This window comes from Leptinotarsa decemlineata, unplaced genomic scaffold (genome assembly GCF_025532065.1).
Source record: "Leptinotarsa decemlineata unplaced genomic scaffold, Ldec_3_MD MMD2_tig00000035_RagTag_RagTag, whole genome shotgun sequence".
Taxonomy (NCBI): domain Eukaryota; kingdom Metazoa; phylum Arthropoda; class Insecta; order Coleoptera; family Chrysomelidae; genus Leptinotarsa; species Leptinotarsa decemlineata.
In genome coordinates, this window is record NW_027412540.1 from 20,568,379 (window position 1) to 20,587,913 (window position 19,535).

The window sequence follows — 19,535 nt, forward strand, 5'->3', positions numbered from 1 at the left end:
TTAACCCTTCCGATCATTTTGTGGTTTCATTTGTTTCCAACCATGTAAATACCATCTTTTCTATATCCTGATTTGCTCTTTCTACTGAACCTTGAGATTGTAACCTTGAGAGTGGCTATAACGGGGTTTGTCGTGCACCAATTCATCGCATTGCCCGGCTACAAGTAGAGAATTATTTATGCTGCCCGGTCCAAGTGATAAATTCAAGCTATCTCAAACACTGACTTATTACATGGACCACGGGCTGTCGGGCATTATTGATAATGGCCGGTCAAAGTGATAAATTAATGACTTTGCCCATCGCTCTTGGGCATTATCAATAATGGCCGGTCCTTATTGTTAAAGCCCAGTTAATCACGTTGCCCGTAACATATACATATAGAAATGAACAGTGAACAGATAAAATACATCTTATGAGGTAAAATGATCTGCCTGTGTGTAAGGAATGAGAATACTGAATCTGACATTGAATGAGATTTATGCATTAAATTGAGTACTAAGATATAAATTTGAAATAGCTACATTTGAACAGAGTATAATTAAATAAAACTAATCAATCTATTGGAATAAGTACTAGATACTACTGTGTCAAGGATAATGTCGAAATTCAGAGAAACAGGATCTGTAGCAAATCAATATAAGAAAAAGCAGTATCCAAGTAAATATGATGAGGAAGCCCAACTTAACATTTGTTTAAAACTTATTGAACACGGGCAAACGAGCATAACCGATATTAAAAAAATACCGATTACAAGAGAGAAAGTGTTAGAAAAAATTTATTAAAGAATAAATTTTGGCCTTACAAGCCAAAATTTATTAACACATTGAAAGAACGAGATTTTGATGTCTGTTTGGGGTTTTCATTCTGGTTTCAAGGAGAGAGAGAAGAAAATGTAAAGTTTCCGTATAAAATTTTATGGACAGATGAGGCAACGTTATCTTCAAATGGAATGGTAAGTTCTCAAAATTGCCGATGGTGGGCCCGAGAAAATCCCAATTTCACAGTTGAATGTAGTGATCAGTATTCCTTCAAAACTAATGTATGGTGAAGGATACTTAACGACAAAATAATTGGGCCATTTTTCTTTAGGGAAAATTTATCATCCGTCGGTTATCTCAACCTTTTAAATAATGAGGTTAGTGAAGTTTTAGATAATATGCCTTTGAATATTAAATACGACCTATGGTATCAGCTTGATGGCGCACCAATACATTACACGGTTGCTGTAAAACAGTCCCTCCAACAAATGTTCAGAGTCAAAGTTATTGGACATAACTGGGAACATTATTGGCCACCTAGATCACCCGACTTGACGCCTTTAGACTTTTTCTTGTGGGGTTACCTGAAACAAAAAGTGTACCGAATTTGACCATTTACTGGCATACAACATCTGGAAAATGCCATTCGCGAGTGCTGTGCAAATATAAATCCCCGATTTATTAAAAATGCAGTTACAGATGTCAGTAGAAGGACCTTATTTTGTATTTAACGTGGAGAACGACATACTGAAATGTAGGCTATAAGTGTTTAACAACCTCATTTAGATCAATAAGTAATTTTTTGTACCCATTTATATTTTCTATAATATTATTGTTGTTTAAAATTTATAATAATAATAATAGTTCTATCGAAATTATTTGCATTTTTTTAGCTGCCTCTGCTTTTTCGAAATCAATGGTTTGTTTAAGAAAATATTGGTGCATGACTGGTGCAAAGTGATTGAAACTTTGCACCAGTCATGTTAAAATTTTTATAGCAAATTTTTAATTTCTCTCTAAAAATGTCCGTATGAGTAAAAATGTATTAGAAAAGTTAAACTCCATGATGAGTTTCTTATGTATACATGAATTGATGACAATTAACCGAACTTGTTTTTTAAAATAAAGGGGATATCTGTCGAAAATAAGCAAAACGTTTACTTTATCCTAGTTGCATGAAATTTGACATATGGATATAAAATTGCCGTAGACACAACTTTGTCAAGTAACTTTTTGTTAAACTCGATCTAGAAATGCACTTTATCAATTTTTTTCAAAAAAAAGTTTAATTTGACAAACACTGAACGTCAGTGGGTCGCAGTTGGCCGCAGCATTTTAAGTTAAATTTAAAGCACAAACAAGTGCCTAAGTTAAGTTTCCCATATGGTGTGGACTTTAATGGTGACACTATATATCCACCATCGTGGAAGTGAATTTTTAAATTTATATTCGCCTATGTATCTCTGTTCGTGGTGTATTCTTGACAAATAATTTAATCTTTGCCATACATTTTTTGAGATTTGATTCGTATCTTGAATTTTCAGGAAGAAAACTTGTAGAGTTTTGGTCCTAAATAGCGGTAGGATTTCTGCTCAACTGATTTGAGCATTATTGGTATGACGATACTATGATTCCGACTTGTAGCATATTTTTATGGTGATAAGTTGTTAATAATTTTTTGTTTTCATGCTGTACAGCAGTAATATTTATAAAAAAGAGCTGTCTGGGATCAACTATTCCAGATTCTGAATAAAGTAGATCGCTAGGGTAGTCCTAACCTTTCCGTAGGATACATCTGATGAATTTCTTCTGCATAACCTCAAGGGAATGTAGATGAGTTTTCGTCATATTCTGGTAGAGAGTTGTCATTACTACTGACTGGTACGTAATAGGTTTCCTCAAAGTTAATAGATAAGAGCCTGTAGTCGAACCACAATTTGATTTGATGAAGGTCATGTTCTAATTTCTGTTTCAAATTAAACCAGTTTTCGTCTTCTCAAAACGACACAGTATCATTGGCGAAACTCAGAATATGTAGGAGTTGATGTCACTATTGTAATAAAAGGTTGTTCAAGTACATATTTAATAGGTTTGGTCTTAACACCGTCCCCTGGGGCACACCACATTTAATAATTTCCTCTCCAGCTATATGATAACTGGATGAATATAACTTTTAAAAAGATTATTTGCTATACCTTAGCGCAATTCATGGAATCAGACAGTTATACCCAAGGAAATCAATTCTTGTCCGTATAAAGGAAAGGATATCCAAGCTAATGCAGATTCAAAAATGTATTAAACTAATCTGGATACCCATACTGGAATCAGAAGCAGTGAGAAAGCCGATGCAGTCGCTCGCAATGTTACAGTTACTCCTTCCGCAACACTGTTTGAACAAATTTCCCACTCAGATTACTTTAAAATCATAAAGAAACTAATAGCAAACACTTGAAAAGAAAGATGGATGGCCATGGAGTCAAATAAATAACGTGAGATAAATCCCGATATGCGCTTCCAGAACTACCAATCGGCCCAACGAAGACATCAAGTCATTCGTACTCGCCTCAGAATCGGACACACAAGACTAACACACCAACACCTTATGAAGAAAGAATATGCTGCGGAGTGTGATTTTTGTGGTGTGATCAACAGTGTGAAACACATTATCCTGGAGTGCTAAGTTTTTGAATATGAAAGACAAGAAGCAAGACTTCCCAGTGATCTCAATTCTGCCCTAGACGTGGTGAACTTGAACTCTTTAGTAACCTTTTTGAAATCTATTCATATATTACATAAAATATAATTGTTCCTCCGCTAATAATCCTTTGTGGTTGATGCGGTTATTTTTGAAATAAAAAAAAAATTTGCTATACCTCTAATTCCCATATCGTCCAGAAGATTCAGTGAGTGGTCGACGGTGTCAAAAAATTTCCTAAAGTCTAGGAAAACAGCAATAGAGGGTTTCGATTCATCCAAACATGAATAAGGGGCGCTGCAATTGAAAACTATTAATGTTTGGAGTTTGGTCTATTTATGAGATTCATTACATCATGTAAATAGTGAAGAAGGACCTAAAAAACACATAAACCTGAAAATATGAAGGAAACTCAAGGATGGATCCAAGTGCATTATTACGAGGGTGATCTGAAAAGTTTCCGACTTCAACACGAAGATAGCAGTAGTCGTAAATAAAAGCTAGCGAATTTCGTTATTCATCTGTTGTCAGTTACTCACCAAAGTTTCAGGAATTTTGCACGCGCAGTTGTTATACAGTGCATTCCATATGAAACGAGCCTACCTGAATAAATTTTGGTACAATGATTTGCAGGAAAAATTAAAAAAACACATCAACCATAGTATACAGGGGGACACATTCTGACATATTCACATTTGATGTTACTTCCCCTATCGCAATTCCCATGGTTTTGAGTTGAAAACGAGCCACCCTAAATGAACTTCTATCCAATCTGGTACCTAGGTTTCATAGGTGTTTTTGTGAAGTATACATCAAAAAAGTCTTATTTTGCCTAGTTAAGTTTGAATTCGATATTCTCTTCCTTTTGTATTTGTCTCATTCTACAATAACGATTACCTACCAGGTGAAGTTACAATTGGTGTTTCTGTTTTGTGAGTTCTTGAGAAGCAATGGTTTATACTCTTCCAGAACGACTTTTTTCATTAACTGTTGTTTCATTAAAATTATTAAAACTATTACAAAAGCAAACTTGATAGGTGAAAAAGCATTTTATTGCCTTTTTTGTGTACAGTTATCCGAAAAATTGCAAACTGAACGTTAGTACAAAGAATGATTTTTTTTTCTGTAGAGCCGTGTTATTGTCGAAGGAATAGTGAAATGATAATATTTTTGGACGCCACTGTTGAACAAGCTGTTCGACAGTAAACGCGACATACTAAATAGCGACGTCACACGTGTGGTCGCGGCGTAAGCGACGCCGCAATAATATATTAAAATATGCACGACTACAAAACTGCTGTTTAATTTCATATTTCATGTTATAGGGTGAGCATTAAATGGGGTTACATTCGGAAATAGATCAGGTCCAACGATATTGTTGGATCTTTTACCTTTATTGCTGTGGTAAAAATCGCACGTTGAAAGGTGATACCATGTTATTCCTTAACTTACATAAATTTCGACTTCTGAGGATAATCGTTCATAGTAAGCGACAGCTGATTAAGGGAAAACCGGATTATAATAGATTTAACAGGGCTTTTAAAATTATTTTATAAAATTTCTGCAATATTGAGACGTTAACATTGAATTCAAATCTGACTTCATTCAATGATCTAGTTCATGCATGTACAAATGAAATATTAATTTTCAGTTTGAATTCCGGAGCACAATTGTGATAAATTTTGGCATGATACGAATGCAAAATGAACTATTGATAATGATAATTCAAAATTATTTATTCTCTTCTTCTGGATTACTTTGGGTACTCGGTGCTTCTTTGTGTTTCCAGATTTCAATATGTTTTCATTATTTCGGTTAGATAACTAGATGTTTTCGTCTGTGGATAATTCCAAGAGAATTAATCGTCGTAGTGGACGAATTATTTCGCTCCTATTCACTTTTATCCGTGCTACTTTTGTTATATTATCTCTTTCCGAGAAAATCTCCAAAAATTCTTGCTATTGGCCAATCCACCGTCCTTTTATTATCTACTTCTAACAATATACAATATCACCTACTTGAGTAGACGACTGTTCTCGCGAACCTACGCCAGATATTCGTTCCTGAAGCGTATCCTGTAGTTTTGTCTCAGTCGTTGAATATTACTGGAGTTTTTCCCAGCACCAAATCGTTAATTTTAACACCTCGAAACGTGTTTCGATCACCAAGTGATCATCTTCAAAGAGGAAGATTAAAACTAGAAACTAACGCGAAGCTAACCCTATTTATGCTAGATAGATATCCCATACAGGTAAACCATCCAGGGGTACCACCCATACATGTATACCAACCTAAATTAATTTTACAATTTTTCCTTATCTATTATTTTACAATATATGTTTAACTGTTATAGCTGTATATAAAACAATTTTCAGCTGTATAAAAATTAATTTCACAATATTGCCTATCTAAATTTATTTTTGCAATGAATCAATGTATGTAGTAATCAGTAAACCCAACAATATTATTTTAACAAGCTATATAGTATAGGTCCTTCATCGTTATTCATAATATTATTGTGTTTACTTATTTATACACTCTTATAGGCATCTAGTTGCCTGTTGTTAACTTGTCTAACTAATCTTAATGAAATGAAGTCTATGGAATGGTTTTGTTGCAAAATATGATGGGTGACTGCTGATTTTTAAGGTCTTCCATATTTTGAGTGTGCTATGTGTTCCTTATATCTTACTTTAATAGATCTTTTTGTCTGTCCATAATATTTTGCATCGCAGTCCTTACATTCAATTTCGTAAATTCCAGACTTTTCCGAATTCTCGACTTTGTCTTTTGGACTTCCCAAAAGGCTCTGTAGTGTATGACTTATTTTAAAAACCACCTTCATACCTAGTTCCTTGAAAATCTTTCCAAAATTCCTCGTATATTGATGGTATGGAACTGAGATGTATTTATCTTGGTTTTTGTCCTTTCTGAAAGTCGAGATTTCGTTCATTCTCAACGTAAACTTCTTCTTCCTCATTATGTCATCTACAAAACCCCTCGAGAAACCGTTTGTGGCTGGTATTTCCTGTATTGTACGTCTTTCTTTTGTGAACCTACCATGTGTTAGGCTAATTGCACACACACCGATTGTGGAGGGCCGATTTTATACCGGTCGTCCAAATTCCAATAATGAACCACATGTGGCAACGGGACCTTGCACACATGCTTACCAGTGATCGACGCCGATCACCGGTCGGCGTGTGTGCCAGGTCCCGTACCCACATGTGGTTCACTATTGTAATTTGGACGACCGGTATAAAATCGGCCGTCCAAAATCGGTGTGTGTGCATTTAGCGTTAGAGGGAAAGTCAAAAGACGATGCACTAAAAAATTCATAAGCATAAGTAATCAATCGTTGAAGGTCTTTCAAATAAATATGTTCTATAGATTGTATCGAAATCAGGCATTGGAATGCTCGAGAGTGCTTGTGAAATACATGATGGAGTGAGAGATCTCAGTTCCTCATCATCTGGAATATAAGTGAGCAGCTTAATATTGACTGTGGATCCACAATCACAAAGAGGAGTTGATAGTTCTTAGTAGTTCTAAATTTCCTCTAATGAGGCCCATCGGCATCCTCACAATCCGCCCTCACCATTCACTCCACCAGGCGGCTGTGGAAGGATTAAGAACCCATTTAATTTTTCTGACCAAAGAAAATTCTGAAGTCTCATCTCAATCAATATTTCTCAGAAGATTATTACATCCAACAATGGATGTGCCATTATCTGAATATATTATTGCAAATGCAAAAATAAATACCTCCGTGACGTGACCAATTCGAAGCGAACCGCCCTATATACAGCATAAGTAAATAAGAGCAGCCACGCTTTTCTTTCAAGAAAGAAAGGCCCAGCATAATCAACCTTCGTTATTTTAAAGGATGCCACAGTTGCTATACCATCCCTTGGGAGTGGTGCAAAAGAAGTTTCCAAAGTTTCCTGACTATTTCGTTTGCAAACTATATATTTAGATAAAACTTGTTTCATCGTTTTTCTTAACTTTATGATCCAGAACCTTTTTTAACCAAATTTAGCCGCTCCTCACTTTGCACCTCCGCTTTCTAAAAATCTAATAACAAATTGAAAAAATACCAGCCATGACTTTAATTGAGACAGAGTTACGATTTCCCTCCCATAACCTCAAAATATCTTCAGGAAGAGCAGATTCTACCAAAGAATACAGCAAGTGCTCTCAACTGGGTTTCCAGTTTATCAAACGAACTAAACAGAGACGTACCCGCATCTCTGGCAAATCTAGCTTTCAGTTGCTAGGCAACTTTGCCGTAATTGGCTACTGACGGTGGCTACTGAACCTGGTTTCATTGACTGCATTTGATGTTGGAATTCATCTTCTTTATCAATTTTTTGTCAACCTGAATCTTATTGAATTGGCCCCAGAAGCCTATCCAGTTCTTGACCTCGCCATTGAATTTCTTGTGTTCCAACCTAGGAGGTTGTAAATTCCTCTTTGGCGTTAATTTTTCGTTAATACTCGATGAACTTGTCGATTCATTCTTCTCATTGAGTACGAAATGAGCTTTTGACTTGCTTGTGATGAACTCGATACGGCAATATTCTGAAGATGATAAGTCCTGTTCAATTTCTTCATATTTTTGAGATTTTGCATGTCATTTTCAAGCATTCATCTGAGGAAAACCCTTGTCTTTTGAAGTACACTTCAAATATCCCATTGTCTGTCCTGTCATGATGCAATTAATGTAAGAAATGGAGTAAATTTTGGCGTAATACGATTGCAAAATAATCTGCTCATCAACTTTTCAGATAATACTGATAATTCAAAAAAATTCAACGATTCTAGAATATCGTTCCCATAACGAATACATTCACATGACAATCGATTCAGTGAAAGGCTGCATGAAGGATTAACAATTTCAATTAATGCTTCATTACATCTTTGTTTATAATCTGTAACAGAAAGTCGATGTGAAGCAGGAAGTACAAAACAAAGCGAATATAAAGAAGGACTATGGAGATCCCCAAAATTCTGACGAAATATAACGAGGAACAGCTGGAAAAAAATTCAAAACAGTGTGACTGAGAATTTGTCACTTTCTTCATGAAAATTTCTATAATTGTATGAAATTAAATATTACCTATGTTTCTAACAATCAATGATATATTCCCTTTATAAATAATCAACCCTCATCAAAGGTTTTCCGTATGATTTGATGCCATGGAATTGTTCTAGGTGGAAATTATAACACCAATATTGTCGACTTCCCCTTGAAGAATGAAGACACAATTTCACCCTCTACAGTCCCCTACGCGATGCACTCCTCGCATATATATCATAGTTAAAGAGCCCTAAGGGCGGAGATGTGCCAAGTCAGAGGCGTCACGTGTTACGATCACGATCGTCGTTTTTTCCACCCTCTGTATTTCATGCTACAGGTGTGAGTAATATCGGTGCATTGTTGCTTTATGCATCACAGGAACAATGAAGTTGAATTCATATCTTTTTTTGGTTACCCCAAAACTATTCATAAATGATAAAATTAAAATTTTCGTCAAAGCCCTATACAATGTTGATAGTTATCTGAGTAAAAATAAAGAAAGATAAGTTTGGAGTATCAGGTGCTTCTAAGTGCTTCCATTTATTTCAGTCAGTATGTTGGTAAATACGAGTATGAGGAGCAGAATTTGTATAAACTGATTGACTTGAGTAGAGGAGATATGATCGTGATGCTTTTGTAAATTTCTTTCTATAATTATATAATTAGCACTCTCATGTTCAGCAATGCATTTGTGGTTCAGCCTAGCAGCAGTGATGATACCTATGACGTTTAAAAACGGCGCTGTCTGGTGTTGAATCATAAAAGCTTTTGGTTTTCAGCTAGTTTCCTTGCAGTGAAAGACAAAGTATGAACCTCGTCAGCGGTTGATGTCGAAGCTTAGCTTTGTAACTGACCGCCTTGGGAGCCTCATTCACGAAGATCGTCCAACAACCGATGAAAATGTTGAGAAAGTGGCTTTTTCGTTTGGCTTTTTTCCGAAATTTTGGGCATGAAGCATGTGGCAGAGAGGTTCGTTTCAAAATTGCTGAATTTTTATCAAAAAAACTGACGCATGACATCGCTCTGGAATTGTTGAATGACATCAACGGTAATTCAGATTTGTTCAAAAGGGTCATAGGTTAGGTTATGTTAGGTCCAAAGTGAATGGGTCTATTCAACCCTCCAATGCAACCCGCTAGGGTTCATTGTGGCTCACACCTATTCACACACGACCAAAAAAACCCAGATTCTTAACGAAGCCGATTAGGTTGTATAGTGAGTGGTCTTTCAGGTCAGATGGTAAGAGTACGGATCTACCGAACTCTAAAAACCTGATTCGGTCCCCAGCGGGGCAGGAACAAAGTATATGCTCTGCTGTTTCATCGTCAATGAGGTAGTCAGATAGTCAAGGTGCAAGATTCCCACCTTGATACCCGCGACAACCTTCCCATATGAGGGTTTTGGCACGTCAGCTACACCTGACGATGCCTCAGATTCAACCGTGCAGGGCTTTTTTGCCTTTGGTTTTGGTGAATCACCTCTTGAGCGCAAACGTTTGCTGACCTGCTCATGGGGGTTTGTTCCTCCACCTGAGACAGATTCTGCGTACGCTGCTCAAGAATTTGATGCAAGGCGGTTTCATAAGGTACCCCGCTCTTGATGAGACGACTCGGTCATTTCCTGGCTGCACCACCAAACCTTTTTTTTAGGTTCAGTTATTGGATCAGGAGTTGAAGAGTTGAGAAGCTCTCGCTCCTGATCTAAATTTACAGGGAGGTCAGTTGGAGTCGTAAGCTCGACATCCATCTCCTCTGTAGACTCGCTCCTGATCTAAATTTACAAGGAGGTCAGTTGGAGTCGTAATCTCGACATCCATTTCCTCAGTAGACTCAGCGTCAGAAAGAATTTTTAAATTCACCCTGTTTATAAAAGTCCCACGAGTAGCTATGGAAAGAAGATCAATCACGACAGAGCCCCGCATTACCGTGACAAGGCGATGCTACGACGAGAGGGCGCCCGGTATCTCGAAGGTTTCATTGAGACAGCTGATGAGCTCAGTGTCATTCATCCTCTTGGCACGGATACACACACCTTAGGATCAGGTCATCGTTGGGATGCCATTCAATTAAGGAATAACATAACCACAAGTGATTCTGTCATTCCCGTATCCAGCGGGGCTACGTGGAAGCAGCCATCCGATGGCTGGTTTGCTCAACCCCTACATCCCAAGCCAATGTACTCGCCAAAAACAGCATGCGCAGTAGTTCGGATAGTGAAAGATGAACAAGGACAGCCAAGCTGCCTAAAGGGTCATAACTGTTGACGAATCATGGGTATATGGTATCATAGCCAGGGTCCAATCGTTCCAATAGAAGAGCCCAGGAGAGCCAAGCCAAAAAAGCACGCCAAGTTTGATCAAATGTCAAGGATTTGCTCATTGTTTTCTTCAATCAACGTGGCGCAGTGCATCAGAAGTTCTTGCCACATGGTCGTAAAGTCAATAAGAAGTATTATCTTGAAGTTATGCGCCGCTTGAGAGAAGCCGTACGAAGAAAACGTCCGGTATTGTGGGGAAACAATTCACGGCTTTCCCATCACGATAATGCAGCTGCTTATTCGTCATTGCTTGTGTCCTCAAAGGACACCGTAATCAAGGCTCAGCCACCGCATTCACCAGATTTGTCCCCTGCGACTTTTGCAGTCCCCAAAATGAATAGACTCATGGAAGGATGACGTTTTGCGACGATTGAGGAGATAGAAACCGAATCTCTGAGAGAACTCAAAGGCATGCCAAAAAGTGCTTATCAGAACTACTTCGACGAATGGAAAAAACGCTGGCATAATTGTATCATTTCTAAGGGGTAATGAAGGGGACAAAATAGAAATTGATGAATAAAAAATATTAAAAAAAATATAAGTAAGGGTTTGGAAGGTTCGAAATAGATGAACATTTCAACCTAGCAGACCACTGTTATAATATTCATGCAGTCATTGTTCACTGTGGTTCTGGCTTTGAACGTGGTCATTATTACGCCTTGGTCAAAGAAGAAACGGACTGGTTTAAGTTTGACGATAGTCGTGTCACGAAGTGTTCTGGCGATGCATTGAATTTATTGGAGCCTCTGGAGACACCCTACATTTTGTTTTATGAGAGAGAGGACATTGTTGGATCAAGATCTTCAGATGATGTGGTGCTGCAGGTTTTTCCGGGTTTTCCTGCAGCTGAAAAAGCAAATGCGCCACTGGAATCAATGAAGTCGCCCCGGAGCGCCAGTTAATTTTTATTGCATTTATTTTATTTTTAATGTCATAAATTAAAATTTTGTAATAGTAAGGGAAACATATCAATTTGGCCTAAAATCTAAATGAAATATTAAATGGGTGAAACAATATGTTAGATGTTTTTTTATAAGGATAAAATACAAGCACTACAGGAAAATCCTTAAGGCGCTCTTAGAGTGGTGCCTGTGCGAAAAAAGCAGTTCCCATTGGATTTGAATTTCTAGAAATTAAATCCATTTGGAATAACGTATTCAGGAAGTTTATTCCACATAAACGCAGTTCTTCAGATGAAAGACTTCTCAAACAGTGAAGTTCGAGGTGTAGTGAGTTGAACCTCAAAACGATGAGCAGCCACAGTCCGCCGCGTATTTCTGATATGTACCGCTCTTGCAGGAATCAAATGTGCCAAGTCACCTGAACACCTCTCGTGAAAGTATCTATAGAATAGAGACAAATAAATCTCCAACCTTTCTTTGATGTTCCAGGCTATCAAGGTTGCACGTGACGTTCGCGTCTCCAATCAGGCGGATAGCTCTTTTCTGGATGGAATTCAGGAACTCCAGGGTATGTTTGGGGGCAGAGCTCCATACATGAGAACAATACTCCAAACAAGGTCTGATCTAAGCTTTATAAAGCATCAAAAGTTGCAGAGGTGTGTACAGTTTTCTGGTTCGGAACAGTGTTCCAATCTTCTGAGAAGCAGTCTTTGCAATTCCAGCGACATGATTATGTCAAGACATACCGGTGTCCATTTTAAACCCCAACAAACTAATCGAAGCAAAAAGTGGAATTGTCTGACCTGACATTTTTATATCCTATTCGGATACATTTATCTTCTGGGTTTTTGTGGCATTGAATTGAACCTAGTTACTTTTACCCCAATTCGAAATCACTGCTAGATCCTCATCAAGATATGTAACCTCCTGCTGCCGGTGAAGATGTGCTTCCATTGCCGATGTCCTGGAATCCAAATGGAATAATGAGACAAGTGGGCTGTCGTCAGCAAAGCAATATACTTATTGGATTCTTGGTTTTTCCCAATAAGTCGTTGATATACAATAAAGAGATTGTTGGAGACAATATGGATCCCTAGAAAACACCAGCGTTGATAGTGAAAGTATTTGAGTTATATCCATCAACGGCCACGTGCAAGGAACGTTTTTTCAGGAAGCTGAAGAGTCATACACAAACAAGCCATGGCATCGAAGTTTGGCCAGCAAACCTTCATGTCACACACGATCAAAGACCTTAGGAATATAAAGCGCAACAGCTCTTGATTCTCCATGTTTCTTGATTGCGTTATTCCAAATATGGGTGACATACGATAGAAGGTCACCTGTTGATCTTTGTTTCCAAAAGTCATATAGATAATCGGTCAAGATGTTAACGCCTTCCAAATTTTCAAGCATATGGTGGTTTACAGCAAAGCCACTACTCTATATTTATTTAGAAGATTTTTCTTGCCCTTTTTGGGAATAGGCTGAATGCGAGACAGGTTGAATGTAAGACAGATTGAAAAGACTGCAAAATTCTGATGCGGGTTTATTAGTGCACTTTTTGATTACGATGACGGGTGGAATTGTGAATTTTGTGAAATTCTGAATGACAGTTTTAGCTACCGACGAGAAGAATCTAGACCCGTTGGGATTGGCCAGCAGTTTATACCTAATTCTCTGATTGTGAAGTTCTTTGATTTCATTTATCCCAACAACAATAATACAATGAAAACAAGGGAAATTAAAAATTTCAAATACATTATCGTCATATTTTATTTGGATGTTTCAATTTTTCCATTTTTATTTTATTGTTAGTATGTAATCTACATTTCATTTATCATTCAATACATTACACAATTCATTTCAGTTTCAGATTACAACATTTATCTCATTACAAATTAGTATTCTCACAATTTTTATTCCATTTTTGTAAAGTCATCTCATTTTTGACATTATTTGTGTATGTCATCCAAATATATTGGTCAAGCTATTTCAGTATAGTTTTATTATTTCTTTCATTTCAATTATATTTTTTCTTCCATAGATTTAAAATCTGTTAACACTGTTTTAGTCAATGGAAATCCGAACCTTTAGTAGCATTCACCAAGAAGTTTTGTCAAACAAATTCAAACAAAAATTCGACGTGAGTCCTTGAATTGATATACAATTTTTGTTTGTGAATTGATCAGAATAAAAGTTGATCTTTTCAAAACACATCAGTGAAAAACTCACCAAAGTTTCCTCTTGAAGATGATCACTTGGTGATCGAAACACGTGTTGAAGTGTTAAAATAATGGTTTGATGTTTGAAAAATAAAAATCTCCAGTAATTTTCACCAAAATCTGTTAAACCGCTTCATAAACTAGCGCTTACAAACTCACAAACAGATAAAAAAGACAGAGATCATTTGAAATTTTATTATATTATCAATTCATTCTATTTTCTGCTCTTTTATTTATTCTTTTAATTGCTCTTTTATTTATTCTTCGGTGAAGATATTTTGATAAAATAATAATTCAAACCATTTTTTTAATTCGCTTTTTGTTTCCTTCACTTTCTCTTTCCCTTTTTTCAGTTAATATATCCCCAACTTTTTTTTTCAAATTTGTATAATTGTCCTTGTATGTATTTCTTGTACTTGTATAACCCATCATCGAAACTCTCACCGGTTCAATTCGGCTTTTACTCAATATCATCACGAATCTAGTCTGATGCACCTAGGTATAGTAGTTGTTCATATTTCAGATTATTTATCAAGAAATGTCTTGGATGCTCTGAAAGAGTCTCCCCGGAAGAATTGGTGATGAGAGCTAGCGATAATATTTTCCACTTACGGTGTTTTGTGTGCGTTGTGTGTGGAATACGACTACAAAAAGGAGATTTGTACGTCATCAAACAGGGACAATTGTTCTGCAGAGCTGATTATGAAAAAGAAGTGGAGATGATGCAAGGATTTGGTTATGGTAGGGTCATACAATGGCATTAAAAAAACATGTCATTTGAAAACTGTTGATGAAATGTCACCTTTTTTCAATTTGTAAGTCTGATTGCTGATTTTCTTCATCTCGAAGTTCACAAACATCACGATATATTTTGAAATTATTATTGGAAATTTCTCTGGAAAGATTGATTTTTCATATAATAAATCAATTTACGACTGATAGCATACCATACACAATTGTTAAATTTTCAGGAGAATTCATTTGCGATGAACTTATACCATCCAGCAGATCTCACGATGGTCGAAGAGGACCAAAAAGGCCAAGAACAATTTTGACTACTCAACAAAGGAGAGCCTTCAAAGCTTCTTTTGAAGTTAGCTCCAAACCTTGTAGGAAAGTAAGAGAAACTCTGGCAAAGGACACAGGATTGAGCGTTCGAATAGTTCAGGTAATAACATTGCTAACAGAGGAATCTATAAGAGACTGATTATATTTTTTCTACTATAACATAAGGTAGATGAATCTGAGTTGTATAATTGAATTCAGAAACTATCCATGTATTCCTCGCGATTGAAAAAACATTTTGTACTGCCAAAAAGACACTTAGCCAGAAATTTATTTGGTTTACCTCATGGTTGTAAGTGGTGGAAAACGCAACCCCTAAAATTTATTTTCAATGTAACTTTTTGTCTTATTATTTGTTTACCATTTAAAAGTTTATTTCCGATAGCCTGTTTTATTCTAAACAAAAAATGTCTCCTTTGTTTTTTGACCAAAATAAACCAGTTCGTAGCAAAAAATTATTTTAGGAATAACTACAGAGATACATCGTCATATATGCGAAAACACGAAACTGATCTATCTAGTAGGTCGCTATTAGCGATAGTGACAATTAAATTGGTATGAATCTGTCAGTTTGTGAATTATCGAAATTGAATTAATACTAATTGTGTGTTGTTGTTCTGTTCCTAATTTGTTACTTCAATAATTCACTTTTTATTAAAATGGCATACACAAATGAGGAAATGGCTGATATGCATTACGTTTACGGTCTGTCGCAGGGGAATGGGTTAGAAGCTTCTAGAAGATATGCTCAATGTATCCTCAACGGCAGCATCCTTCACATAGAATATTTGCTCGACTTCATCAACGATTACGAGAATATGGTTCATTCGACAAAAGAACGCAGGATTGTGGTCGCCATCGAGAAGTACGAACACCACAGCTTGGGGAAGCAGTACTTAATTCGATTGAAGAACAACCTACTACCAGTACTGGAAAGATTGCTTTCCAGCTAAATGTTGCTCATATGACAGTATTTTGAATTTCAAAGGAGCAACTCTTACATCCTTACCATATGCAACGAGTACAGGCACTGTTACCGCGAGACTTTCTGAATCGTCTTGAATTTTGTAATTGGATGCTGGAAATAATTAGAAGAAATTGTGACTTTCTGAAGACGATAGAATTCACAGACGAATGTAGTTTTTCTCGGGACAAGATTATTAATTTTCGTAATTACTCATATGGGCTGATGAAAACCCTCACGCTATTGTCGAAACTAACCATCAAGAACAGTTTTCTCTTAACGTGTGACTCGGAGTTATTGGGGATGATTTAATTGGGCCTCATTTTCTACCTCCTCGATTAAATGGTGAGGCATACGTTCAATTTTTAAGAGAAGTGCATCCAGTACTGCTGGAGGAAGTTCCTTTGGGCGTCAGAAGGGATATATTTTTTATGCATGATGGGGCTCCCGCCCATTTGAGTCAAGTAGCACGTCAGCATTTAACTGAAACATATGCAAATCAGTGGATAGGTCGAGGAGGACCACAGAACTGGCCCGCTCGATCCCCGGGTCTTAATCCTCTTGCTTTCTCTATTTGGGGCCATTTACAGCGTTTGGTTTATCTTACTCTTGTTCGCGATGTAGAGGACTTAAGAAACCGCATCATCGATGCGTGCAGGATAATCAGAGAGACTCCAGGAATATTTGAGCGCATATGTGGCTCAATGCGCCGACGTCTAGACGCATGCGTAATGTCTGAAGGTAGACATATTGAACATTTACTATGATTTCTATATGTTGTGTGTTTTGTTATTAATAAATTAGTTTTGTTTATCACCTTTTAATCGTTAAATGCAGGTACTAACTACAAAATAACAATAAATCCAGTTCGCATTTATGACGACGTATCTCTGTAGTTGTTCGTAAAATAATTTTTTGCTGCGAACTGGTTTATTTTGGGCAAAAAACCCAAGAGACATTTTTTGTTTAGAATGAAACAGGCTATCGGAAATGAATGGTAAACAAATAATGAGACAAAAAGTTACATTGGAAATAATTTTTAGGGTTTGCGTTTTCCACCCATTAAAACCATGGGGTAAATCAAATTATTTACTGGCTAAGTGTCTTTTTGGTAGTACAAAACGTCAGGTTGATTTCAATATTGTAACTTTTTCAGTGATTGTGAAAAAATTGTTATATAAATTTTGTGTACCCCATTTAAGGAGCTATATCTTAATAAGGGATGCTCCAATGAAGTTTCTTTATATGAAAGATCCTTTCTTTTTTTCGATGAGGAATCGCCTCCTCAAATGTTTCAAACTTATTCACTTACACTCTGTATATTGAAATTTTCGCAGTCACTCCGTTGATATTAATGAATACCACAAAAAAACACGTCACACACTGAATTGAGTACAAGAAGCCATATTTATTATTTACTATGGCGCTCTGAGGTGATATTTGATAGAGGGAAACCTCATCCATCATTTTCCAAATAGACATATTTTAAATAATTCATCGGCAAACTTCAAACCGTAAGGCTGGTTCAATTAAACAATCTCATCTCTTCTTTCCTTTCTGTTTTTGGGATTCCTGTAAGAAATATTTCACTTCAATTTCTTTGACCAGTCGTGAAGTTTTCAGCCCCAAGCTAATTAGACATTTTCCACCAGGTTTGGTTCCAAAATCAACGCGCTAAAATGAAGAAAATTCAAAAGAAAGCCAAGCTGGATAACAAAGCGCCCAAAGACCTGGAAAATGATGAAAAGAAATTAAATGTCAAAGAAGAGGAACAAAGTGAGTACTCCTTTATTATTTTTCTCTGTCCCGTATTGATTGTTCGTTAATTAAGAGGTTATTTGTGTAGAATACAGTTTTAACACCAGTCGAAAAGGAAAAATCTTGATGCATTGTTATGCGAAGTGACATTTAATTTAAATTAAATTATATTGTTGAAAAAAACTATCCTGTTATTTTACAACAATAGAAAGGCAAAATAAATTATGGGAATGAAATATGTGTCCATTAGAAGAGTTCAAATATTTTGAAGCTAACATATGACTTCAGATTTCAAATTTAGTTGGTGTCGATTTATGATGGTATGAAAACGACTAATACAATAGGCTGGTCTAAGTAGAGTCTATAAATTTGATGAGTCACTGAGCTACTTCAACTCGTTATCTTAAAATTTATATAGCATTGATGGTTTAATTTTTCTGCGAATCTGTATTATTATAGAATAATTTCTAAATATTTTGAAAATTTCCATATACTTTCTTTTTTTACTACTCGATATTGTTTCCTAAATAACATTCATGATCAGATTTATTCTCCTTTCATCAGCTAAGATAACAAAGATAATTGATAAATAGTCAAATTGAATTGCACATTGTATAAAATGTTTAGTAGGTTGAAGTTAGAATATCTCAAGGGTTCCACACCAACGAAACCTAATTGAGTAATTTTTTCCAAATTAATACAGTTATAAACTAAATCAGAACTGAAAAACTAATTAATATAGTTTATTGTACGATTTCCACTATGAACATAAGCTACGCTGTATCTAAAGAAAGTAGACAAGGAAAAATCAAATGGATAAAAATAGAAAGAAAGATACAGTATAGCAAAAGATACGTTGCCAACATCTATAGTGAAAATCATACAATAAACTATATTAATTAGTTTTTTAATATGGATTTTCATCAAGTATCTGCCAGTTCTATTCCATTAAATCAGAACTGTATATTTCATCGCAAAAAACCGAAAACAAGAATAACTCAAAAAGTTTGAATGTTCGAACGAAAAGATATATTTTTGATTTCAAATAGTCTTCTCCATGATCTTCCATCACTCTGTATGCATTTTTCCGCCTTCATTTCTTTCGATAATCCCAAAACAAGGCAGTTTCGTGTACAGGTTTGTCTTCTAAACTTACTTTCAGTTGTCCATAAATCGCTCAGTTACTGTGCAAAATCCCAAAAACATTTCGAGAGTAATCTCTGTGCCAAAGTAGCCATTTATGTTGGATTTGAACCGCTGCAACCGAATGAACCAAGTTTTAAAATGTATATTTCATGGTGTAGATGGGAAGCTATAGTTTGATCTGTACCATAGTATATTGTGCTCTCGGTGAAATCAAGCGGATTTCACAGTTTCTTTGGAGATAATAGCCCAACCTTACTTCTATGTTCCAGCCTATCTAGGTTTCTTGTCCGATCAGAATAATAGTTAATTCTAGATAGAATCTAGCAGCCTCAGGCTAGACTTATGGGCGATACAAAGATGGTCTCATTTGAGATGTGTACATCTTTCTAGTTGGTAATAGTGTTTCAAGATTGAGTCCAGATATTTTGACGATTGCTTCAGTCGACACTTCTAGTGAAATTGTATGTTCTGTGTGACTTTCTGTCATATTTACGTATGGGAAGTCAAGTGTATTGTTAACAGCAAAGCAAAATATTGGATTTCTGGCCTTTTCCAAAGAATCGTTGATGTATAATACAAACATAATTGAAATCTAAAAGGATCTCTGGAGAACATTTCTTGAGAAAGC

At 36.2% G+C, this 19,535-nt stretch overlaps 1 protein-coding gene across 1 annotated transcript in view; it reads left to right on the forward strand.

The window, feature by feature from the left end:
- The window catches only part of LOC111511713 (LIM homeobox transcription factor 1-alpha), a 57,551-nt gene that overhangs the window by 29,945 nt on the left and 8,071 nt on the right, over positions 1 to 19,535 (forward strand). The window contains exons 3-5 of the mRNA XM_074172006.1: positions 14,498 to 14,715; positions 14,946 to 15,142; positions 17,656 to 17,779. Of these exons, the coding sequence (XP_074028107.1) occupies positions 14,498 to 14,715; positions 14,946 to 15,142; positions 17,656 to 17,779 (539 nt within the window). The remainder of the gene's footprint in view (positions 1 to 14,497; positions 14,716 to 14,945; positions 15,143 to 17,655; positions 17,780 to 19,535) is intronic.